This window comes from Podarcis vaucheri (assembly GCF_965113315.1).
Source record: "Podarcis vaucheri genome assembly, chromosome: 2".
Classification (NCBI taxonomy): domain Eukaryota; kingdom Metazoa; phylum Chordata; class Lepidosauria; order Squamata; family Lacertidae; genus Podarcis; species Podarcis vaucheri.
This window is the reverse complement of record NC_138760.1, coordinates 124,639,856-124,665,707: the sequence shown is the minus strand read 5'-3', so window position 1 is coordinate 124,665,707 and position 25,852 is coordinate 124,639,856. Positions and strand designations below refer to the sequence as shown.

Here is a 25,852-nt window from a genome sequence, read left to right as displayed (position 1 = left end):
CAGCTAAAGCATCCATGACAGATGACCATCCAACCTCTGCTTGAAAACCTCCAAGGAAGGAGAATCCACAATCTCCCGAGGGAGACCGTTCTACTGTCCAAACAGCTCTCGCTGTCGGAAAACTCTTCCTAATGTTTAGTCAAAATCTCCTTTCTTGGAGCTTGAGGTCATGGGTTCGAGTCCTACCTTCCAGAGCAGAAGACAAGCATGCTTCTCTTCCATGTGACAGCTCTTAAGTTATTTGAAGATGGCTCTCATATCTCCTCCCAGTCTCCTCTTTTCCAGGCTAAACATACCCAGCTCCTTCAAGCGCTCCTCATAAGGCTTAGTTTCCAGAACCTTGATCATCTTGGTTGCCCTCCTCTGCACACATTCCAGCTTCTCAATATCGTTCTTAAACTGTGGTGCCCAGAATTGGACACAGTATTCCAAGTGTGGTCTGACTAAGGCAAAACAGAGTGGTACTATTACTTCCCTTGAACTGGACACTATACTTCTGCTGATGAGCCTTACCTGTTTCTCCCCTTCCACATTCTTGTCTTCCTCCTCTCCTGGTTTGCTCCACAGAGGACCTTAAGGTCCATGAATAACCATAGTTTAGAGGTCCTGGGCCCTAAGGAAGTCAGCTTATCCTCCACCAGGGCCAGGGCCTTCTCAGTGATGGCTCCGACCTGCTGGAATGCTCTGTCCCATGAGACCAGGGCCCTGCAGGATTTAACTTCCTTCCGCAGGGCCTGTAAGACAGAGCTATTCCGCCTGGCTTTCAATTTGAACTTAGCCTGATCTTTTATTCCCTCTCCCTCCCCTTACCTGCTCTGGGATCCCACAGCTAATTCTCCCCTGGTCTCCTCGCTGGCCCAAATAGGACCAATTTAGCCAGCTAGCCCTGGTGATCATCTAATGTTTATTGGATGGATTTCCCCCCTAAATCGATTTTTTGTTTTATTGTTATTCACGTTTTATACCGTATTTAATGCTGTTTTTTGTAGCATCAATTAAGTGTTTTAAGTTTGTTGTTAGCCGCCCTGAGCCCTGTTTTCTGAACTGGGAAGGGCAGGGTATAAATAAAATATTATTGTTGTTGTTGTTATTATTATTATTAGAGAAAAATGCCGTGCTGTCAGTCATCTGGAAAACCACCAACTCCCAAAGATGCCCTCTGCTTCGTCTTAATGGGGAGCTTGCCCGGCGTTCCCCAGGATGAAACAGTTTCGTTGACATACTCTGCTGAAATAAAAAATTCCTTCCAGTAGCACCTTAAAGACCAACTAAGTTAGTTCTTGGTATGAGCTTTCGTGTGCATGCACACTTCTTCAGATACACAGATATACTCTGCTGAGGAATTGCAGCAAGACTGGAGGCTTGGACTTTGATAGCGGACTGAGAGAGGACTGAATCTTTCCTTGGTGGGTTTTGGGTGGGACGAACACAAAAATGGCTACGGAACAGGAAGCGTCGGCAACCCCGGGCCTCTGTTTCCAGTCTGCGCCAGAGGATGTGGCTCTGCCCTCCGTGGACCCAGAGGGTCAGGATTCGGCAGCCAGGTTGGAAGGGCCTCACAGACTCCACCACTCCGACCTTTGTGGGGGAAAAGAGGACCTCCTGAGCGGCAGTGGGGAGCAGGCGGTCAGAAGACCCAAATGGGGTAACCCACCACTCCTGCTTCCTGCCCCTTGGGACGTCACAAAGACTTGCCCGCCTTCCTTAGATGGGCTGGCCGATCCGAGCAGAGAACAGGCCACACAACTCCTCCCAGGCCACGGTGGGGAAGCCAAACCGGCCTCCAGCTGCTTGGACTCTGAGGTGGGCTACTCAGATCCCTCGGAAAAGGGTGCCGTCGCCATGGAGGCACAGCGGCTGAACTTCCGCCAGTTCCGCTACCAGGAGGTCGAGGGACCACGGGAAGTGTGCAGCCAGCTCTGGTACCTGTGCCACCGTTGGCTGAAGCCAGAGAGGCACACCAAGGAGCAGATCCTGGAGCTGCTGATCCTGGAGCAGTTCCTGGCCGTCCTGCCGCCGGAGATCCAGACCTGGGTGAAGAGAGGAGGTCCCGAGAGCTGCGCCCGGGCGGTGGCCCTGGCCGAGGGGTTCCTGCAAGGAGAACGGGAAGCTGGGAGTTGCGGGGAGCAGGTGAGGTCAGATCTGTCCTAGACAAGACTTTAGAAAATGGAGAAACAGAGCAAAGGAGAGTTGGCTGCTCCCAGATGTGTTTTATTCCACTGATCCATCACTTCCCATAGAATTGCATCTTGGAGAAGTACTGTATTTTTTGCTCTATAAGATGTACTTTTTCCCTCCTAAAAAGTAAGGGGAAATGTGTGTGCGTCTTATGGAGCGAATGCAGGCTGCGCAGCTATCCCAGAAGCCAGAACAGCGAGAGGGGTCGCTGCGCAGCGCTCCCGCTTGCTGTTCTAGCTTCTGGCTTAGCCCCTCCGTCCCTTCCCCCACCTTCCGGAAAAGCCCCCAAGAGCCGCACTCCCTTTAAAGAGCCGCGCGGAGCGTGTGTGCGGCTCTTGAGGGCTTTTCCCCGAGGAGGGAGAAGGGCAACCTGTCAGTGATGGACTGCCCTTCTCCCTCCTCAGGGAAAAGCCTGCAAACGCCGCACACACGCTCCATGCGGCTTGTGAAAGGGAGCACTGAGCAGAGCCTGGGATGCATACAGTCTCTGCTCAGAGCTCCCTTTAAAGAATATTTTTTTTCTTCCATTCCCCCCTCTAAAAACTAGGTGCGTCTTATGGCCAAGTGTGTCCTATGGAGCGAAAAATACAGTAACTCTTTTTCTTATGCATTCATGATGATTTGTGCTCTGGAAGGTATTGGGGCGATGACACACAATCCGCCTTACGGTGCTGTGGTCTAAACTACTTAGCCTCTTGGGCTTGCCGATCAGAAGGTCGGTGGGTCGAATCCCTGCAACTGGGTGAGCTCCCAGTGCTCTGTCCAATGCTTTTTTCTAAAAAATGTTTAGGGGTACTCTCATTTTCCTACTCATGTTGAAATACTGCCCCTCAATGAGGCTAAACTTACATTCACAAAAAGTTTAGGAGTATTTTCTGCATCCCCCCAGGAAAAAAGCAGTGGCTCTGCCCCAGCTCCTGCCAACCTAGCAGTTCGAAAGAACGCCAGTGCAAGTAGATAAATAGGTACCGCTGTGACAGGAAGGTAAATGGCGTTTCCGTGCGCTCTGGCTTCCGTCACGGTGTTCTGTTGTGCCAGAAGCAGTTTAGTCATGCTGGCCACATGACCCAGAAAGCTGTCTGTGGACAAACGCTGGCTCCCTCAGCCTGAAAGCGAGATTATTGTTTGCACCTGGAAATGTTTTGTGGGTGAACATGCTGCGTCCTTTCCAATCCACACATGGCCTGTAACTTCCTTAATAAATTCGGTAATGATTTTTAACCTCAGGTTAAGAGCTTAATTCGTTCTGGAGGTCTGTTCTTAATCTGAAACTGTTCTTAACCTGAAGCACCACTTTAGCTAATGGGCCTCCTGCTGCCACCGTGCCGCCACTGCGCGATTTCTGTTCTCATCCTGAAGCAAATTTCTTAACCCGAGGGTCTATTCTGGGTTAGTGGAATCTGTAACCTGAAGCGTATGTAACCTGAGGTACCACTGTAACCCGGGAACAGTAGTTTGTCAAGAGTGCTGGGAACTGTAGCCCTGTGAGGGGGGGGGGGATTCTTGGTGTGTGTGTGGCAGTCCTGTGCTTTAAGTGCAAAGACACCAGTCTGGAGGGGACATAAAATCAGTTTTTAAAAGCTGTATTTACAGAGGAGGCAGGGACCTGTAACACCAGGTCCTCATTGGCCCTGTGATGGAAATCCTCGCTTCTCTTTTTTTCCAGGGCGTTTACCAGCAGGAGATGCCCGTGAATCCCCTTGAAGCTGATCAGGCGCCTTCAGAGACAGGAGAGAAGCAGCCGGGTGCAGAGCTGAAGCAGGAGGGCAACAGGGGTGGCAGCTGCATGGGTAGGTGTGCTGATAGGGCACGTTGAATTTTCCAGCTTTCAAATCCCCCCAGAATCAGGGGTGCTGATGTGGTGTAACATCAGGGGTGTAACATGACTTGGGGCTTCAAAAGATATTTTGGTGGGATCAATGTAATTCAGTTTCCTTGCTATGCGAAATATGTGTAAAATGGCATAAAAATTACTAATCACAATTTCCAAGTACTTGCGGTTTTATTATATATTAATATTATTTTTATAATTTAGTACCATTTAACATTGTGTGATATTTTCAACCAAATTTCCTGAGATCCAGGAGGAGGTTTCCATCTATGTTTGCAGACCACCGGCTGCCATTTTGATTCAAGATGGCACCACAAACGTTTCATAACTGCACTGTTTTTAAACCGTGGTTTAAGAATGGACCAGATTTTATGTGTTTGTTTGTAAGAATCCCTGAGCAGCCCTGCGTACGAGGCTACTAGCGGGAAACAGTTTGCCAAATGGACCTCTCTTCGTTCTCTGAAGGCCACCCCGCTTAGGGAAGTTTTTAATGTTTGATGTTTTATAGGGTTTTTAATATTCTGTTGGGAGCCGCCCAGAGTGGCTGGGGAAACCCAGCCAGATGAGTGGGGTATAAAGAATAAATTATTATTATTATTATTATTTCACTCCCAGATGACAGACAGACGAGAGAAATGGAGGATTCACAGGTGAACATTTCAGAGCCGGTGGAGCTGCCAGACAAGGGGGAAGGAAGGCGTTTCCTACCGACAACAGAGGAAGAAGAAAATGCTCCTTCGACGCAGCCTGGACCCAAGAGGAAGTTGGGAAAGGGCCCTGAGGAGAACGTCGCTTGCGGAGACGCCTCTGCCCACCTCGGCGAACCCGCGAACCAGCCGAAACCTCCCCGAGGCAAGCGGGAGACGACCTGTGGAGTTTGCGGGAAGAGCTTCAGCCGCCGGACGGGCCTGCTGGCCCACGAGAGGGTGCACACGGGCGAGAAGCCCTACAAGTGCCCTCACTGCGGGCGCAGCTTCCGCTCCAAGTCCACGCTGGTGGTTCACCAGAGGACCCACACGGGCGAGAAGCCCTACCGGTGCCAGGCCTGCGGGAAGAGCTTCCCAGTGACCACGCAGCTCATTGAGCACGAGAGGACCCACTCGGGCGAGAAGCCCTACCAGTGCGCCGAGTGCGGGCAGAGCTTCCGCCAGCGCTCGCACCTGAAGAACCATCAGAAGATCCACACGGGCCTCAAGCCCTTCAGGTGCTCGTACTGCGGCAAGGGCTTCAGCATCAGCTCGGACCTCATCCGGCACGAGAGGGCCCACACCGGAGAGAAGCCCTACCAGTGCCCGGACTGCGGGAAGCGCTTCTGCAACAGCTCACAGGTCATCACGCACCGCCGGGTCCACACCGGGGAGAAACCCTACAAGTGCCTGGAGTGCGGGAAGGGCTTCGCCGTCAGCCAGCAACTCATCCGGCACCAGGCGGTCCACACGGGGGAAAAGCCCTACCAGTGCCTGGAGTGCGGGAAGACTTTCGGCGTCAGCACCCTCCTGGCCGGGCACCTGAGGATCCACACGGGGGAGAAGCCGTATGAGTGCTCCGAGTGCGGGAAGCGCTTCCGCCTCCGCTCGACGCTCATCACGCACCTGAAAATCCACGCGGCGAGGAAAAGTTAGGGCCGGAAGGGGAAGGTCAAGAAAGAGAGAGGGGGATTTTGTGTAAAGAGGAATCAGTGCTAGGTAAAAAGGTTTGAATCCCAGTGAAGGGGTGAGCTCCCGCCTTGGAAAAAAAGAAAAAGGTAAAGGACCCCTGGATGGTTAAGTCCAATAATAGAATCATAGAGTTGGAAGAGACCACAAGGGCCATCGAGTCCAACCCCCTGCCAAGCAGGAAACACCATCAGAGCACTCCTGACATATGGTTGTCAAGCCTCTGCTTAAAGACCTCCAAAGTAGGAGACTCCACCACACTCCTTGGCAGCAAATTCCACTGTCGAACAGCTCTCACTGTCAGGAAGTTCTTCCTAATGTTTAGGTGGAATCTTCTTTCTTGTAGTTTGGATCCATTGCTCCGTGTCCGCTTCTCTGGAGCAGCAGAAAACAACCTTTCTCCCTCCTCTATGTGACATCCTTTTATATATTTGAACATGGCTATCATATCACCCCTTAACCTCCTCTTCTCCAGGCTAAACATGCCCAGCTCCCTTAGCCGTTCCTCATAAGGCATCGTTTCCAGGCCTTTGACCATTTTGGTTGCCCTCCTCTGGACATGTTCCAGTTTGTCAGTGTCCTTCTTGAACTGTGGTGCCCAGAACTGGACACAGTACTCCAGGTGAGGTCTGACCAGAGCAGAATACAGTGGCAAAGGCGACCATGTTGGTGTTTTGCAACTTTGACCTGTTGCAGGACCTTAGCCAGACCTTAGCAGAGCATACGCAGAGTTCTTGAAAGCAGGCAGGATGTATGAAGCAGGAACCAGGAACTTGTTACTTATAGCTGTGTTTATTATTTACAGCAGACTTCAAGTTACTATAGTGGTACCTCGGGTTACATACGCTTCAGGTTACAGATGCTTCAGGTTAAAGACTGCTAGCCCAGAAATAGTTAAACCACAGGGAATTGTAACTCTCTGAGGGGGAACCAAGGGTGTACTAAAAACTCATCAGTATCCTTAAAAGAACCACAGCTCCCAGAACTGCTTGAAGCCAGGATTGCTTGAAGTGCTATTGTAGCACTTTAAATGTATAGGGTGCGTGTGGCTGCTGACCCACCAAAATGTCGAAAGCGCTTCTCGTACAGGACCCTAGTTTGCACATCGCACGAAGCCAAGCCACACAGGCTCCCAGGGACGCTTCACTCCTCGCCCAATAATTTGCAGCTGTGCTGAGCTAAGCTTGGCTTGGCGTTTCCCCCAAACCAGGGGCCATGGTTGAACTAGCCCTGGTTCAGACTAACCATGATTTGGCCTGTGGTTTACGGCTTGTAGTTTGGACAAGCTAGACCCGGTTGGGATGGAGTGCTAAGCTAAGCTACGGCTTACAACCATCAAATCATATAGCTGGAAGGGACCCTGAGGGTCATCTAGTCCAACCCCCTGCAATGCAGGAATCTCAACTGAAGCATCCATGGCAGACGGCCATCCAACCTCTGCTTGAAAACCTAAGTTCAGTCTAGAACAGAAGCCAAACAAACAGGACAAGGAAAGTGGCCGCCATCTCCTCTCCCAGAGAGTACCACAGGCGGGCGCGCATTTAGATCCTTCTGAACTACAACTCCCATCAGCCCCAGCAAGCATTGGGGTGTTGGGAGTTGTAGTTCAGCAACATCTAAGCATGTGGTTTGAACCTCGGGATTTCCTTACCCGTAGTGCGGCTTCTTAGCGTTGTGCTCTGACTTTTGAGGAAGGCTGAAAGAGGGTTTGTGCAAGGAGATACTTTGAAGAGCGACGGAGTAAGGAACGGAATATTGCTTGGAAGGTGGTTACGGGGCAAAGGGTGTTTGTATGGATATTCGGCGCGTTAACATTTGACCCGTAGTGCAAATGTGAAAAACCACCAAGGAGGTGACTTGTAGGCAAACTGAGCCCAAGAGGGGCGTCCAGTAAACCTTTCCTTCCAAATAAATAAGTTCCAAACTTCCTGTCTCGTGTTTTCTGTCTGGGCGGTGGGCTTCAGGGGCTGGTGGCAACCTTTTTTCATGTCAAGGCCCACCCAAAAGGACCTGGTGTTGGGCAAAGCCAAAAGCGAGGGGCCATTTCCCCCCCTCCTGCTGCCACCCCCTTTTCTCTCTCCCGGGTCTTTAAAATATACAGACGGGTCTTTAAAATATACAGGCGCCAAAAGCCAGGGCAAAAAGGTGTGTCTTCAGCGTTCACCAAAATTAGGTCTGGAGTCTAGAAGGATCATTGACACAGATGGTGGGAGGACAAACATTTGGCCCTCCGGCAGTTGCTGAACTCCCATCAGCCCTTGGCCATGCTGGCTGTGGCCAATGGGAACTGTAGTTCAGCAGCATCTGGAGGACCAAAAGTTCCCTACACCTGATTTCTGCTGCTCCTTTATTGATGGTCCGAGGTTTTACACATCTGAGGGGAACTAAGTGGTGGACATCCTTTTAGGGTGGGGGAGCCATGTTCTTGAGGTGGGTGGGTCCAGAATCGAAAGTGGGTGCGTTGACGTCAAAGGGGTGGGTAGGGGGCTGGTGGATAAGCCCCCTTTCTCCTTTGTCTTTACCTTATCTCCCCCTCCTTCTCACCAACATGAAGCTGAGGGCCACATGAAATTGGACTGAGGGCCACTTGATTATTATTTGTTTAATGGATCTCTTCCCACGAGGCGTTCCTGATTAAACATGCCACAAAAACATATACAAAATGATTGTGTATATAAAAACAGCTTTAAAATTGCATATCTGGATGCAATTAAAAGCCAATTACATATATTTGGAAACAGCAAGACATAGGCAGAGTCAAGTCAAATCCAGTCCAGATACAAACTGGAATTTTAAAGCAATGCAGTCACCTGTTGTGCCATCTTACCTTGTGACAAATGTCTGATGTTTCGAGGAGGCACCCTGACAAGGGACTGCCCAAAACAGAAGGGGTGTAACCCCAAACACACCATTGTTCAGGGTGAGCTCTCTTTTGGGCAGCATCGAGGGGATGCTGTTGCAACGGTATTGTTCAATAAATATCAGGCCTACTGGCTGCTCAAGGATTCCCGGAGATCCATGCGGGTCTTTGGATTGCAGGGAGAATTTGCACTGGCTAAAATTCTTCCTGGTATTTTTCCGTTATCAGTGCTGAGGGTTGTTATGCGGCACCCCTGTTCCCTTCCGAGAGCCACAATTCCCTGGGAAGAGGCCAAGACTCCCGGTGATCAATCAAACCTGCGCCTGGTTTACCTCAGCGCGGAGCGGGGACGTCTCTGCCAATCAAACGCTGCTGAGGTAAACCAGGTGTTTGAGTGGCAGAGCTGCCGCCGCTCAGCCTCTTCCTCCTGTCGCCATCACCAGGAGTCTTGGCTTCACGGCGGGTTCCGGCTTTGCGACGTGGGCCGGATTTATGAGCCGGGGGGGGGTGCATCCGGCCCCCGGGCCATAGTTTGCCAACAAAGGACAATAGTCCCACATCACGGAACACAGTAGTACAAAACATCCTGTCTCCGTCACTTCCCACACTGTGGAATGAAAACATACACCGTCGTGTGATAGACAACAATCCCATGATTGCAAACATGGAGCAAGAATCCTAACAGGCTACCCATCTCTAGGAAGGTTAGAAAATGTTCATTAGGGAGCCCATCATCTGGTGAGACATACCTTATAATAACAGTGAGCTGATCAACATGGGACAGGACAGATAAACTGAAGTACTCTGCAGTTTTTAAATCCTCTAAAATTGATCCTCTTACTTTAAATGCCATCATTTGGGTAAATTCATCACATATTGTTTTAGAAAGGTAGGATGTGACACCTGATCCTCCATTTCCAAATTATTTTATATGGTTTGTGAGAATATACTAACCATTCTCTGCAGTATTTTTCGCCATTAGTCGTTTGGGATAGAACAAGCTCATTGAAAAATATCTGTCTTTGTTTGCAAAAGACCTCTGACTTTTCAAATAAACCATCTGAGTGCTGACACTCTGACGGACCTTTTTCTACCCAATATACAATGTCATCTTTGCTTAAATCACCCCATAGCCCAACACCATTCTGTTTGTATTTTGATGTTAAATCTTCTGCGCTTGTACTACTTTCTGGTTGGTCAATCTGAATATTTCTTGCTTCAGTCATTGAAGCAGATTCTATAGAACTAGATGTACCAGGTTCTGTATCAGGAATGGGACGACTCGCTGTAGTATAGGCTTTGGGTTCCTCAGGCCCCTTATCTGTCTATCTAATTTTGGTCATTTGCTAAGGTCTTCTTCAGCTTTCTGCTTCTCCTTCCTCTTTTGGTCTCCACTTTTGTAACTTCTGGTTGACATTTTAGAAACTGTACGTAAAATACTTAATATAATTATAATATTTGTATTTACCATTATAGTAGCAAGTGGGGGTAATAGGGAATTGCACTAGTAAATCATAATATAGGCCTACGAAATAATAAAGATGAATATTTTTCAAAAGTAATTTTATAATGGGATCAAAATAAATAAATTACGTATTACATTAAATCAATCAGTAGGCATAAGATTCATACACTTAGTCCTGCAGCGTAAATTAATAATGCAGAGTTTTTAAGTGAAAGAATAAGAGCTTTACTGAGTAAAGTGGTACGTCAGCATGCGAACGGGATTTGTTCCGGAGCCCCGTTCGCATCCTGAAGCGAACGCAACGCACAACTGCGCGTCTGTGTGTGCGCAGGTCGCGATTCGCCACTTCCTCGCATGCACATGATGTCATTTTGACCAACAGCGCATGTGCGAGCGGCGAAACCTGGAAGTAACACGTTCCGTTACTTCTGGGTCGCCGTGGAACACAACCCGAATGCTCTCAACCTGAAGCACATTTAACCCAAGGTAAACTGGAAACTTCTTCATAAACAACCTGGTTCCAAACAGTTTGACTGAGATTACATACTGACTCTGCTCAGAACTGAGGCAGACTGACTCTGACTGAAATCTTACAGAGAACAGTGAGAGAAAATGGCTGCTACTTATAAGGAGAATGAGTCACATGTCTATAAGGAAAATGAGTCACATTTGCTATAAGGAGCTGATGATCTGAGCCACAGTCAGCTCCAGGTCTTGTTTTTGCTGACTGTATAGAGCTTCTCCATCTTTGGCTGCAGAGAATATAATCAATCTGATTTCGATGCTGCCCATCTGGGGATGTCCATGTGTAGAGACGTCTCTTGTGTTATTGGAAAAGAGTGTTTGTGATGACCAGCTTGTTCTCTTGACAGAACTCTATTAGCCTTTGCCCTGCTTCGTTTTGATCTCCAAGGCCAAACTTGCCAGTTGTTCCTTTTATCTCTTGATTCCCTACTTTAGCATTCCAATCCCCTATAATGAGAAGAACATCCTTCTTTGGTGTCATTTCTATAAGGTGTTGTAAGTCTTCATAGAATTGGTCAATTTCAGTTTCTTCAGCACCAGTAGTTGGATTACTGTGATGTTAAAAGGTCTGCGTTGGATTCGTATCGAGATCATTCTATCATTTTTGAGATTGCATCCCAGTACAGCTATGAGGGCCACTCCATTTCTTTTACGGGCTTCTTGCCCACAGTAGTAGATATGATGGTCATCCGAACTGAATTCGCCCATTCCCGTCCATTTTAGCTCACTGATGCCCAGGATGTCAATATTTATTCTTGCCATCTCATTTTTGACCACATACAAGTTACCCAGGTTCATGGTTCTTACATTCCAGGTTCCTATTCAATATTTTTCTTTACAGCATTGGACTTTCCTTTCGCTTCCAGGCATATCCGCAACTGAGCGTCCTTTCGGCTTTGGCCCAGCCGCTTCATCAGCTCTGAATCTACTTGTCCTCCGCTCTTCCTCAGTAGCATGTTGGACGCCTTCCGACCTGAGGGGCTCATCTTCCAGTGTCATAACTTTTATATGCCTGTTGTCTTTGTCCATGGAGTTTTCTTGGCAGGGATACTGAATTAAGTTAAAATTAGCAACAAGACTTTTTGGAGTTTTCTTCATGGAATCAAGTCCCGTTTGCTATCCATTTAGGGCAGCAGCAGATTTTCTCCAATTCAAAAATGACAAGGAAGCCTACGAATGAAAATGTTACGGTATGAATACCACAACTTACTAGGTTTGTGTGGGTGTGTAATGAAAAGCATGGGAAGCTATCAAAATGGGGAAGCAGCATTTGCTGCTACTTGAGAAAATATTCAGCAACTCCAAAGACCAGGAGACATTTTAAAAAAATAAAAATGAAGATCACGTGGTCACTGAGATTCTAAGTCATTTCCCATAAAGGAAACGCCCAGTGGCTGAAAACTGAGAAAACAAAACTTAACTCAGGAAAGAGTCCAGAAAAGAAGCCTCATTTCCAACCGGCAACTGGCAAACTTCATAGAAATAGCCATGAATCTCAGCCTTCAAGAGGGAAAGGAGGAAGGAGGGAAAGGAGGAGTCTGCGAGGATCACCAGGAGCCCCTGAAACTCTTTTGCAAAGTCCACGAAGCCCCCATCTGCCTGGTGTGTGACAGATCAAAGGAACATGAAAATCACAAGGTGATTCCTCTGGAGGAGGCTTCTGAGGAATACAAGGTAGGAGATCATTTAATGTATTTTTAATCTTTGTTGGAAGTCGCCCAGAGTGGCTGGGGAGACCCAGCCAGATGGGCAGGATACAAATAATTCATTATTATTATTATTATTATTATTATTATTATTATTATTATTAATCTTGATGTGGAGAAATAGCAGTGGAGTCTTCTTGGGAGGTTTCCTTTTTAATACTCAGGTCCAAAGTAGAAATGGGATGACTGAGAAGAGGGAGTTGAAGTCTTTCTCTCTTCCAGGGGGACAAAGGGATCTCCCTTGATATCCCTGAGTAGCATCTGCAAAGACTAGATCGAAGTCTGTAAGCAAGGGGTGACCTAACTGGGTCCCTGAGCCCCACAGGGCTGGCACAGAAAAAAGGTAGCTGGTCCAGGGAGCCATGGACCCAAACAGGTTGAAAACCTCTGGACTTTTATTTCCTTCAGTAAACTACTTTGCTATTATAGCAAGACCACTGGGCGCAAGAAGCCAGCATACTGTTCACCTCCTCTCTGTGTGTCTCAATCAAACCTGAGTTTTTCCTTTTCTCTTTAGGGAGAGATCTGTCGCCGCCTGGAGATTCTGAGGAAAGAGAGAGAGGAAATTCTGGCACATCAAGCAGCCCTGGACAAGGAATGCAAAGACCTCCTGGTAAGTGTCTCTATTCTTGCTAGTTACAGATAGTGAGGGAAGAAGCACTTGAAGAGTCGAGTCAGGACTGAGGAGGGATGGGGAAATCTGCCCATTTCAGCTTCTCCCCATTTCTCATTTCTCCATATCAGTCTGTTTATTAATTTATTATTCTGAAAATGAATAAGATGTTAGGATAGCTACCTCCTAGTATAAATATTTTGATCTCTACTTTACCCTCATGAATACATATTTTGAGAACATAACCTGGCTGGGTCAACCTTGAAAAATTCAGAGGTGTGAATTTCAAAGGATTGCTCTGTTTTGGTCTCCATATTTTTTTAGCAATAGCAAATTAGGTAAGTTTACCTTTGAATGCCGCTAAATTGAGTTTATTTCCCCTTGTCATTTATTATGTGAATAGCAGTCAAGGAGAAGCCTGGGGACTTGGGAGCTGAAAGGGTAGAAGGAATTCAATACAAATCCTGATTTACCAAAAATATTACTAAAGAATTGTCTTTCTAAATGTGCGCTCTTGTTCATTTTTAGGAAACTGAGGCCATTTTGAACCTTTAAAGAAAACGGGGGAGCGATGGGGATGAACTCTATACTTTGTTCTCCTCTGTTACTCTTGCCTTCCTACACCTAAATGGCCCCAGTCTAAACTGAGGAGTGTTTTATGTCCATGAATGTTCTCTGAACAATGCTATGCCCCAAAATATGCAGGGAATATCCATGGCTAAAAAAAAATGCTCCTTCCTTTAGGCTGTAGCCCTCTACAAAACAGAAGTCAACAGAAACAGCAATGGGGAGGGCCTCCCCTCAAAATAAAGGTTTACTTCTTTAGCCGCTTGAGGTTTCATGTCTCTGAAAAATCAGAATTGCCCTCCCTGTGGAATTCCCATTATGTTCTTCCTGATGTTTTGAAGGCTGAACACCTTCCACACTCAGACCTCCTCTTTTCTTGCAGAAATTAACAGAAACAGAGAGGCTGAAGACTGTGGAAATGTTCAAAGAACTGCGCCAGTTCCTGGAAGAACAAGAGAAACGTCTGCTGAATCATGTGGAAGAGGTGGAGAAGGAGATTGCAGGGAGAAGGGATGAGCAGCTGACCAGACTCTCCAGGAAACTCTCCTCTCTTGAGAGGATCATTCAGGAGATGGAGGAAAAGGGTCAGCAGCCAGCGACTGAACTCCTGCAGGTAAGATGGTGGCAAGAACAGCCCAAGGATCCAGGAAAAGGCTGCCTCCAATCCTTTATGTGCCCCTTTCATGTATGCAAGGAGTGCAGGGGCTGAGTTGATGGAGCCTCTGGTCAGGTTTGTAATGGACAGGAAGACCCAAGAGACCTGGGATGCTTAACTCACCTGAATGCAGACTAGAGATTATTCTGTGTTCATGATGGAACGGGAGATGATCTTCTGCTCTTCCATCTTGGCAATGCTGCCTTCCTGCCCTTTGAGGGGCTTCACCAAGGATTCAGGCCTCCTTCTGACATGAGCCAGTCTCTTGGCCAAGCTTCTCTTCCCATTCCCTCTGTTAAGTTGTGGGCGAACATATCAGACGACACAGCGATTCTTCCAAAGCAGCTCTTTATTTGTAAGCTGGAACAGAACTGACTGAGGAGCTCAGTCAGCCTGCTTATATAGAGCTCCAGAACAATGTAACTGTTGCCATTTTCTAAAACTATCCAATCACTGAACGTCACTTTCGATCCTTCATTTGCATAACTAACTACAGTATCCCCCTGCTGGCCCAGGGTGAGAACTTCAGTACATAACACCCTCCATGATGTCTGGGTTGTTCCCCTTCACAGTGGATCCAGATCAGCCCAAAATGGTGCTCAGTCACAGTGACCAAAGAGCAAGACAGAGGGACTCATCCAGACTGCCTGCTTGTCCCACCCCTTTCCTCCAGGAAAACCGGCTGTTTACTGCTGAATTAGAGCAAACATCAGCTTGGTTTTCTCTGGATTGACGTTTGCTTTGATGTTGCACCAAGGAGCAGGTTTTTCCTGAGGGAAAGCGGCAGGGCAAAGGCAAAACCCTTTGGACCTGTGTTTTCTGAGCACAGGAAAAGCAGAAGTGTGGATGAGCCCAAAGAAACACTGAGCTGTTTTATTACCCCTTTGGAGGCATTTTATGCTGCAGGTGCTTTTTAAATTTCCAGTTGAAAAGTAGAATTTGAAATTTGGGAACTTCTATCGAAGACAATTTGGGACAGTGCCCTGGTAGGATTATCCTGTAGGCTTACTTACGTCTGAATTGCACAATGCAAACTGGATTAAAGTTAATAAATTATAATCTACGAAATGAGATGGGTTGGAATCTTCTATTGAATCCATAAATGTGAGATTCCCTTAAATGCTGGTGGATTTTCATAAGGATTTTAAACAAGAATTGCAAACTGATGTGGAAATGTGGAGAACTTGATACTGGAAAAAAATCATAATTTCAGATTGGAAAAACAAAAGCTGTCAGAAATGAAAACTGGCTGATTCAGCCATCCCTACCCAAAACCTTGGCATGTGCCAGGCAGACTGACTTCCGAAGGCCAGGGTCTGAGGGGGTCTTCCTAGTGTGGCCTGTGGTGTGCAGTGAATTCCCTTCTCTTTTCCCCTCTAGGATGTGAGAAGGACCTTGCAGAGGTAAGTGGATCTGGCTCATTTCCATTAGCATCACTCTTTGAAGCTGAGATGCAGGAACCTCAGACATGGCCCTCCAGGGGCTGCAGGGGGGAGACTGTGGGACTCACTCCCTGCAACACCTCACAGGTAAAGGTAGAACCCCCTCTTCTGAACTTGTAGCCCCCCAATTCTCCCCAACTAATTAGCGCCATTTCCTTTGTGAGGTTTGGTTTTACTTTTGCAATGTGTATAATTTGTTTTGTTTTGGCCTGAATGTCCTTTTGATGAATCATTTGATTTGGTTGTCCACCTGTGGAAGTTCTGTCTCAATTTCTGCAATCATCTGATTCTAGAGCAGAGGTTATCTAATATATCAAAGCAAGAGACCCCCAAACTCCAGAAACAAATATTCTGAGTACTGTATACTCAAGTGTCACTAAGAGAAGGCTGTTTTACTGGCACACACAACAAGGCCAAGTGACATTCCTGGGAGCAATTATTGTCTTAGTTCAGGCATGTCCAACAGGTCGATCGCGATCCTTTTAGTATTCCTTTTAGATCCCCCCGAAAAGGTCAACAACTTTGGCCAACCCTCCCCCCCTAAAAACTCAACAACTCCTGGCAATGACAATGGGTAGATCACAGTCGGTCTTCTGTGAGTAGATCGCAGTCTCTTGGGAGTTGGACGTGCCTGCCTTCCTTGTTTCCTTCTAGACTGACCAGTTCAGTCACTCTGCAGAAAACACTATGCCAGCCACCCCACCCTGTCCCAAGCAAACTCCTGACCCATAGAGCCCCTAGGGAGGGGGCGATTTCTCACCAAGGAGCAGGAATTGGCTATTTTCTGACCATATTCCGGCTGCAGTATTTCAATTCAAGGTGTCACCCGGGTTCAGAGTAGAGGTTTTAAGGAATATTTCTTGTTTCCCAAAAGAAGTGAATCTCTTTTTCTTCCTCACCCCTTCTCTGGGGACATCTAGAGAAAGGAAATGTGTGCTGTGCTGTCATCACCCTCAGACAATTCCTGCCCCTTGATACCATATGGTTCTGCTGTTGGAAAAACGCCCCCGGGAAGGGTGCCAACTTCCCAAGACACGGGGCTTCTCTCCGGTGGTCACTCTCTGGCTGGAATCCTCCCTCAGTCCAGAGAGACTGGCAATAAGCAACCCCTCCCTCCTGAGAGGAGCACACTAATCTTCTGGCATCCCATCACAGAAGAAAGAGAAAGTCTGTAGTCTAGTCACTACTTTATTCAGACTGTACAAGCAGCTCTTACAAGCATGACTGCTCTCCTGAGCAGCAAGAGCAAGAGTCTCTGACTTGACTCACACTTCAACTCGGAAGTGAAAGGAACTCTGAGTAACTCTCCAGTTACATGAGAGCTGGCTGAGACTTCCTGTCCCACGCTCAGAGACATCACATGATGACAACAATGTAGCTGCTGCTCGCAGCTGGTGGGAAACTAAAATCCCAACATCTGCTGCTTCCACAGCCGGCTTCCTCCTCTCAATTCCTTTCTTTTCCTTTAACAGAAATTGTGGGTTTGAATGCGCTGACATTGTTTTTCTTTTCACCAGGTATGAGAAAAGAGAGAGTCCAGAGAAGCCACTGCCTTTCCCTCCAGAGCTGAGGAACAGGATCTTGGAATCCTGTGATCTAAATCACCTTGTGGAGGATGCAATGAAACAATGGAAAGGTAATGAAAACTGGCTGCCAGGATTTCACACTGGGAATTCTGTTACTTCTTCAGAACTGGACATGCCAGGCTCTTATTGCATGGAATTGAGTAACCCCAGGATACCTTCCTTCTTGGTGCTCCAGCCTTCCTTTCCTGTCCCCCAGAATGGCCCATGTATATTGTGACGCTGGATCCTGTAAAGAAAGCCTGAACCAGAGTGTAGAGCAAAGTCAGGATTTTTTCCTCCCATGTGCATCTGTTTACAGTTATACGAAACCTCCTTTTCTTTGTGGTTCCCTGTCTGCACAATCTGGGCTTGTCCTTTTGGAGGTTCTTCTGCTCTGAATGGAGTCAATTCAAGGATGCCACGTTATGAAGGGTTACTTTTGTATGGAGATTTATTTCTGGTGGAAGAGTGTTGCCCTTACACTTTGTATCTTTTTGCTTCCTCAGATGCTCTGTTATACAGAAAACAGATACAGAAAGGTAAATTTCCAGGGGAGGAACAATTTCACAGGAGGGATGGGGACTGATATTCATGGGTGTTGAACCGTCTGTTCTGCAGACTTTGGGACCCCCATCAATGGCGTAGCTCTGGGAAACAGTCCTCTGTTTGGGTTCTTTGTCTGTCCCATGAACGAACTGGAAGGGGTTTGAAGGCTTGGATTGGGGGCAGAGTTTGTCCCTGCAAACAACCTGCACACCAGTCTGAGTTCCATTCCTGCCTATAGACTAGTATCCCAGTTTCACCCTCAATTTTATAGATTTTGCTTTCTTTCCTAAAATCTATATACTGTTATTTGTAGGGAAAAGCCTCGTAGCCTTAGGATATGTTACAAAATCTCCTAAGGAGGATGCTGCAGGGTCAGTCCAATGTCCATCCTGTCGAGTTCTCATGGATAAGGAATCTCCCTTGCATTTTGTTTTCCCTCCACACAATCTGGAGAGGTTCTTTTGGGGCTTCTCGAGATTTGCTTGGATTTCCCCCTCATGAAGTGTGTTACAAAGGGCACCCGCAAGCACCCAGTCCCTCCTCCACCTCCTGCCCAGGCTGGCTGGTCTCCCAGCAGCAGAGCAAGGCCTGAGCCGCCTCTTCCTCAGTTTCAACCTCACCAGCCATTTCTCATGCTTCAGCCATCCCCATCTCCTCAGAGTTCCCACAGTTCTTATGAGATCAGCCCCATTCCATGAAGGAGGACTTCCCATTGCACGAGACCCTTGGAAGTACAGTGCAAAGCTCTGCAGCTTCTTCCTCTGCAATCTGGTTTGTCAATGCTTGGAAATTCCAGTTTCAACATCTTCTTCCCACCAGTTCACTTGGGGCAGATGTTAAACCTTCCTCCAGCCCTCCAGTCCAGAGCCCCATTTCATTCGTGGATTTTGAATGATTAATTTGGCCATTTTCTAGAATGGTTTACTATTTCTGATATTCCCATGGAATCATGGAATAGTAGAGTTTGAGAGGATCCCAAGGATCATCTAGTCCAGCCCCCTTAAATGCAGGAATCACAGCTAAACACGTTAGTTGTTTTAATTCCTTAGGCCTACAGTTGTTGTCTTTGCAATTCTTTGTTCTATGATTTCATCTTTTGCTTGATATAAGGAAACAAGAGATGCTATGTTATGGTGATGTTTTGTAAAAAGATTTTCTTTGAGCTATTGCATTGTGGCCTGTTAAGCCTGTCCTTTTGGTTCCTCAGATGTTCAGTCATTCAGAAATCTTCAGGGAGATAAATTTCACATGGAGACCCCAATTCACAGGAGGGGTGGGGACTAGAGTTTCATGGGGGGTCAAGAGTCTCTTCTGTATGTTGAGAACCATCCACAGCTAGACTCTAGCCCTGCTGTTTGTACCACAAACGCAGAGAGGGTGGACTTGAAGGTGCAGAAGGGGGAGAGATAAATTACCCAGAAGGATGAGCTGGAGGAGGGAAGAGTTTTATTTCTGCCTAGAGAGAGTTGGGTTGCTTTTCCGTGTCACCTTTTTCAGGCCCGGTTGCCACATGTCCTCTTTTCCCTGGATACGTTTTCTTTTTTCAGGATTAAAATTTCTGCAAGGGCAAATTTTTCAAATTTGGCAGAATATCCCAAGTTTTTTTTGTTTGTTTTTTTGGTTTGCAGTAACCCATGAAAAGTTTTCTAGTGTGTTAGACTCAGATCTAAGGCACCCAGCTAAACTAATCTGCAGCAGAGAATCGTGACAGAGCAGCATCTTAAGCTAGCAAAATCCCTTCTCTTGTGGCTGAACTAAAAGGACGCTGGCTCAGCTACACGATCTTGGAGAAGGAGTCCGGGAGGGCAAGAGTTAACATCCCTCTGCCCTTAAGGAGAGTCCATATGCAGACGTTAAACAGTTTAATAAATTGTTCTATAGATCAATAAATTGTTCTATAGATGAAGTGCAGTATGCAAATATATTGTTGTTGTTGTTGTTGTTGTTGTTGTGTATTGAGTCAAAGGATTTTATATCTGTATTATGATTGTCTGTATTTGCATTAGGGTAAAGTAACTGCCTTTTGGTTCCAGAGGGTACAGCTACTATTGGTTCATTTAAGCTGCTGTATTTGGATCCTCTGTCTTATTGGTTCCCTCCAAAAGGCAGGACTGTGATTGCCTGATATTGTTCCCTCCAAAATGTATCCTTTCTTGCTAGTTCCCTGTCCCTATAAATGTAGCTTTCCTCTCCCCAGTCTTTAGTCTTGTTGCTTTAATAAAGAAGTGTTACTAGAGAACTGTCTCCAGCATGTTATATCAAGAGAGCTGAAATCACAAACCCCACGTCACAACAATTATTATTATTATTATTTATTAGAACAGGGGGGTCCTCATCTCCCAGCCCAACCCAGAGGTCCCCAAAGGCCAATTCCCAGAGACTGTCAGAGGAAATCAGCTTCTCTCCCCTCCTGCCTCCTCCAGTTCTCCCCTCTTCCCCCTTACATAGCACAGAAGAGCTGAGTAAAAGGTTTACTGGGTGATTTTTCTCCTTAGAAAATGCCTGGGTTGAGAGGAAGGCAGGAACAATACACATCAAATACAGTGGTACCTCGCAAGACGAAAAACGCGCAAGACGAAAGAGTTTTTTGTTTTTTGAGGCTTCGCAAGACAAATTTCCCTATGGGCTTGCTTCGCAAGATGAAAAACGAAAACGTCTTGCAAGTTTGTTTCCTTTTTCTTAAAACCGTTAATACCCTATGGGAAACCGTGCTTCGCAAGACGAAAAGACTCGCAAGACGAAAAAGCTCGCAGAATGAATTAATTTCGTCTTGCGAGGCACCACTGTATAAGAAAGCAAAGGAAACTGATTTAAAAACCACCAAAGAATCTATGTATTCTGATGAGAGTCTGCAAGGAGGAGTCTCAGTCTTGCATGTGATGCAAAGAAATCCCCTTGATCTGAATGGGAATCTGGGTTTTTTGGGTGTTTTTTATTCATTTATCAGGATGTCCGTTTCTGTCTCTCGGCTGACTCTGCCTAATCTTCTCTTTCCCTCATCTTCTCCCCAACAGCAAATGTCACTCTGGATCCAGACACAGCCCATCCCAAACTCATCCTGTCCGAGGATGGGAAAAGTGTGAGATGGGGAGACAACCCTCAAGCCCTGCCTGATAATCCTGAGAGATTCAGTGACTGGACTTGTGTGTTGGGACGTGAGGGATTCACAGCAGGCAGACATTTCTGGGAAGTCACCGTGGGAAGTGGGAGATGGTGGTCTGTGGGGGTTGCCAGGAAGTCTGTGGAGAGAAAGGGCATCTTCCCCTTCAGTCCTGAGAGAGGGATCTGGGCTGTGGGGAAGTGGGGAGGGTATTACTTGGCCTGCACCTCCCCTGATTCCTCTCCTCTGTCCCTGAGGGAGGAGCCCAGGAGGATCCGGGTGACTCTGGACCATGAAGGGGGACGTGTGTCTTTTTCTGACGCTGACTCAGGAGCCAAACTCTACACGTTCTCAGGAGCCTCGTTCTCTGGAGAGACCCTCCTCCCTTACTTTCGTCTATTGGATAACAAAGCCCACCTCATTATCTCCTGAGGAGACTAAATCTGCCTCTCAGTCCCAGCAGGAGTTTCTCTCCAGACCAGAGTGACTGACATAAAAACCATTCACCCGCCAAGAGCAGGTTGGGCAGTTTTCCAAGGGCCCTTTGAGAGGATTCATTCCAGTCAAAATCAGCAGAAATAACCAAACAAAAATGGGTTGTTCTTGCTTTGCATTTTCCTTCCTTTTCCCAGAATTCCCTCTGCAGCTCTCGTCTTAGAGAGACATTCACACTTTTAGGAGTCCTAATAAATAATCTTCTCCTCAAAGGGACTCCCTTACCTTCAATCTTCTTTTCCTTTTGAGATGTCTGATTTGGCAGAGCATGAGACTCTTAACCCCAGGGATGTGGGTTTGAGTCCCACGAGGGGCAAAAGTTTCCTGCACTGCAGGGGTGGGACTAGATGACCCTCAATTCTGCAATTCTAGGAAACCTTCCTCTCCCCACAAGACCTCATGCAGCTGTTAAAATTCATGCATCATTGGATTAATAGATGACTGAAAAATGAACCCCTTTACCTACGTCAGGCAGGATAGTTCCTTGCTCTGGAGACCTTAGATGGGAAGAAAATGAAAATGAAATTGAACAAGGTGTCAGCTTCAAATGCCCTCTGCAAATACAGCCTCTCCATCTCCATATTTTGACAGAAATAAACCTCCTTCCATTGAGTGGGGCTTCAGCCCAGTTCTATGTCTTTCGTGTGGATGCATTAACGTTCCTTATTTGCTTGGACATAGGAAGGGCTTCGCCCCTGTTCATTACTTTGATTTTGCTGCAATATATGAATATGTAATGTTTAATGCTTTTTGGAACAAGGTATATAAACCCAAAGCCCCAGGGCTCTGGGCCCAGGCTCTGGAAAACATCCCACTGGGTCTTTATCGCTCAGCAATAAATTTTTACTTTCTTTTTCTCCACTGCCGCGTCTGTCGATTCTTGAGCATATTTTGAATGGGCAACAGGTATTCCTTAGATCCTTGCTACAGTACCTGAGCTTGTTCCTTTTGTAACGGTAAAATCTGGGTGCGGGCTACTCTGCCACCCAGCTCGTTGGACTAAGTCCGTGGGTCCCTGCAGAAGAAAATGAGCTCAGCTGGAGACAGGAGCAAACTGCAGAAGATCCAAGTTTATTGCGCAACAGGTTCAAGGCGAGATTGAACAGCGAGAAAGGGGTGACATGAACTTTTGAAACTCCCTCCATGTCCCAGAATACAGTGCAAAATACATCCCAGTTACATCATGAATACATTAAGAAGAGGTTGGGTTACACAGATTACATCATGAATACATTAAGGAGAGGTTGGGTTACACAGATTACATCATGAATATATTAAGGAGAGGTTGGGTTACACAGGATTAACATATGGAGGAGGGAGGGGGGAATATGCAGAGCTGGAGATATGCGCAGATAAGCACATCCTGATTACCGGTGATGGGAAGACAATGGTCCATGTATGCATGGTCTGCCACCTGGCATTGCCCGCAGGAAAGGCTTGGCAGAGTGATTTGACAGGATTAGGGTCTTGACACCTTGCTTGAGGGATTATGGAGGACAGGGGAGGTGTCATGGAGTCCTAAAGAAATTGAGCAAATTGGTACGTTGATTTTCTATGAATTTTATAGATTTTAGTCCCTTTTGACATTGACAATTGGGAATAAATGGATATATTGTAGCGAAGAAGAAGGTGAAGAAGACATGCCCCCCCTTCCGTATCACTTTCCTCCACCCTTCCCATTCCCCTTTCCTTTTATGTCACCTATTTTAGCTTGTTTTTCATTTATCTGTGAAACTACATTCTCATTTCCTCCGGTTAAATGTGTTTCGAGTGGATAAATTAACGTTCCTTATTTACAGGCTGGATTCTGTATATCAGGGGCATCTAAGGGGTTGTCCTCTTGATAGTGCTGGACTCCAGCTCCCCTCTGACCTATCCAGCATGGCCAGGGGTCAGAGAGGATGGGGAGCTGCAGTCCAGCAGCTTCCAGCAGCTTCCAGAAGAGGCCCATGGGCTGTGCTGCCCTATACATTACGCAGGACACCTTCCCTGTGTTCCTGAGCCCCACCCCAAATACACAGTGCTCCCCCAAGGAACATCTTTTTGGCAGCAGGTGCATCTGATTTCTCTCCTGGGATACTAAGAGCTAGAACAACACATGCCTGTGGAATTGACCCCTCAAAGATCAGACAGGACTCACTCTGGCTCCACTATCAGGGCCGCCGACTACTGACTGATGCAGCCTGCTCTGCTTTTCCTGCGTTTCCCACGGGGTGGTGGCAGATGTCAGAATAAATATACCTCCTCACCCATCTCCCTGAGCGCTGTCTCCCCTTCCTGCATCCCCTACATGATGTTGGCCTTGTTTGTGTGTCATCATAAGTTCCCTGTGAGCTTCCACTCACCCTGTGGAAGGACACAAAAGTGTCCCATTTGGTCCAGTGCCCAAAAATTAATAAGGAGTCTGACAAGTTCATATACAGTGGTACCTCAGGTTATATATGCTTCAGGTTACATACACTTCAGGTTACAGACTCTGCTAACCCAGAAATAATACCTCGGGTTAAGAACTTTGCTTCAGGATGAGAACAGAAAACGTGCAGCGGCGGCGAATCGGCAGCGGGAGGCCCCATTAGCTAAAGTGGTGCTTCAGGTTAAGGACAGTTTCAGGTTAAGTATGGACCTCCAGAACAAATTAAGTACTTAACCAGAGGTACCACTGTATTCACATCCAAAAAGTCACACTCAGAACAAGACTCCATTTAAACCCAACATCAGGGTCTTTTCCAGGGAGGCTTCTCATGATGCGGCAAAACTATTGGAGCCTCAGCTTCAGGATCTGTCCTTCCAGTGAGTTCAAGTAATCCAATGTAATTCCCATTGTGGGGAGACCCAAATCTTTCCTCATCTCCTCTGAAGGTAAACCATGCTCTGCCAGAGTTCTTATGCCTGCAACAACTCATTCAAGAACATGTTTCCAGTGCTGCCGTTCACTATGTATCTGTTCTGCTAGTTGGCAGTCAATTGTTGAGCCACGTTTTCTTCTTGTAAGATATGCTACTGAAGCTGTTCTATGGTCTTCAGAGTTTTCATGACTTGGAACTAAATAGGTGTTGCGTCAATCAGAAAATCCATCTGATGATAATGGCGTGGAAGAATTTGAAAAGAGCTTGCACACAAAACCAGTTTCTGGTGACTATACTAACCATTCTCTGCAGTATTTTTCTCCATTAGTTGTTTGGGATAGAACAAGCTCTTTGAAAAATATTTATCTTGGTTTGCAAAAGACCTCTGACTTTTCAAATAAACCATCTGAGTGCTGACACTCTGACGGACCTTTTTCTACCCAATATACAATGTCATCTTTGCTTAAATCACCCCATAGCCCAACATCATTCTGTTTGTATTTTGATGTTGAATCTTCTGCGCTTGTACTGCTCTCTGGTTGGTCAATCTGAATATTTCTTGCTTCAGTCACTGAAGCAGATTCTATAGAACTAGATGTACCAGGTTCTGTATCAGGAATGGGACGACTCGCTGTGGTATAGGCTTTGGGTTCCTCAGGCCCCTTATCTGTCTATCTAATTTTGGTCATTTGCTAAGGTCTTCTTCAGCTTTCTGCTTCTCCTTCCTCTTTTGGTCTCCACTTTTGTAACTTCTGGTTGACATTTTAGAAACTGTACGTAAAATACTTAATATACCGTATTTTTCGCCCTATAGGACGCACTTTTCCCCCTCCAAAAATGAAGGGGAAATGTGTGTGCGTCCTATGGGGCGAATGCAGGCTTTTGCTCCAGGCTTCAGGAAGCTATCCGCAAGCCTTGCAAGCCCGGCGGGAGGTCCCGCGGCTCGCAAGGCTTGCGGGCAGCAGCCTGCAGCCCACAAGCTCGGGGGACAGCGGGGAGGCGCAGCACTGCCAGCCCGCTATTCCCCGACCTGATCTGGAAGCTGGCGGGCAGCATAAATTAATAATGTCAGAATAAATACACCTCCTCCCCCATCTCCCTGAGCGCTGTCTCCCCTTCCTCCATCCCCTACATGATGTTGGCGACGTCTGTGTGTCATCATGAGTTCCCTGTGAGCTTCCACTCACCCTGTGGAAGGACACAAAAAGTGTCCCATTTGGTCCAGTGCCCAAAAATTAATAAGGAGTCTGACAAGTTCATATACAGTGGTACCTCGGGTTATCAATGCTTCAGGTTACATACACTTCAGGTTACAGACTCTGCTAACCCAGAAATAATACCTCGGGTTAAGAACTTTGCTTCAGGATGAGAACAGAAAAAGTGCAGCGGCGGCGAATCGGCAGCGGGAGGCCCCATTAGCTAAAGTGGTGCTTCAGGTTAAGGACAGTTTCAGGTTAAGTATGGACCTCCGGAACAAATTAAGTACTTAACCAGAGGTACCACTGTATTTTGATGTTGAATCTTCTGCACTTGTACTACTCTCTGGTTGGTCAATCTGAATATTTCTTGCTTCAGTCATTGAAGCAGATTCTATAGAACTAGATGTACCAGGTTCTGTATCAGGAATGGGATGACTCGCTGTGGTATAGGCTTTGGGTTCCTCAGGCCCCTTATCTGTCTATCTAATTTTGGTTACAGATAGGTAGCCGTGTTGGTCTGCCATAGTCAAAACAAAAAAAATTCCTTCCAGTAGCACCTTAAAGATCAACTAAGTTAGTTCTTGGTATGAGCTTTTGTGTGCAT

General features: G+C 46.8%; 2 protein-coding genes across 3 annotated transcripts; both read left to right on the top strand.

Moving 5' to 3' along the window:
* The first annotated feature begins 1,339 nt into the window (after nucleotides 1–1,339).
* On the top strand, nucleotides 1,340–5,806 carry LOC309524798 (uncharacterized protein). The gene is made up of 3 exons (XM_082209851.1): nucleotides 1,340–2,130; nucleotides 3,845–3,968; nucleotides 4,625–5,806. The coding sequence occupies exons 1-3, from the start codon at nucleotides 1,435–1,437 to the stop codon at nucleotides 5,629–5,631; spliced, it is 1,827 nt and encodes a 608-aa protein (XP_082065977.1). The 5' UTR covers nucleotides 1,340–1,434; the 3' UTR covers nucleotides 5,632–5,806.
* Nucleotides 5,807–11,935: 6,129 nt separating this feature from the next.
* LOC309525035 (zinc finger protein RFP-like) lies at nucleotides 11,936–22,064 on the top strand. Of its 2 annotated transcripts, XM_082210376.1 has the most exons (7): nucleotides 11,936–12,188; nucleotides 12,738–12,833; nucleotides 13,783–14,013; nucleotides 15,436–15,458; nucleotides 17,015–17,133; nucleotides 17,569–17,601; nucleotides 20,623–22,064. In XM_082210376.1, the coding sequence occupies exons 1-7, from the start codon at nucleotides 12,003–12,005 to the stop codon at nucleotides 21,138–21,140; spliced, it is 1,206 nt and encodes a 401-aa protein (XP_082066502.1). In that variant the 5' UTR covers nucleotides 11,936–12,002; the 3' UTR covers nucleotides 21,141–22,064. The 2 variants fall into 2 exon arrangements, with proteins under 2 accessions (XP_082066502.1, XP_082066503.1); XM_082210377.1 differs by lacking the exon at nucleotides 17,569–17,601.
* Nucleotides 22,065–25,852: the final 3,788 nt, after the last annotated feature.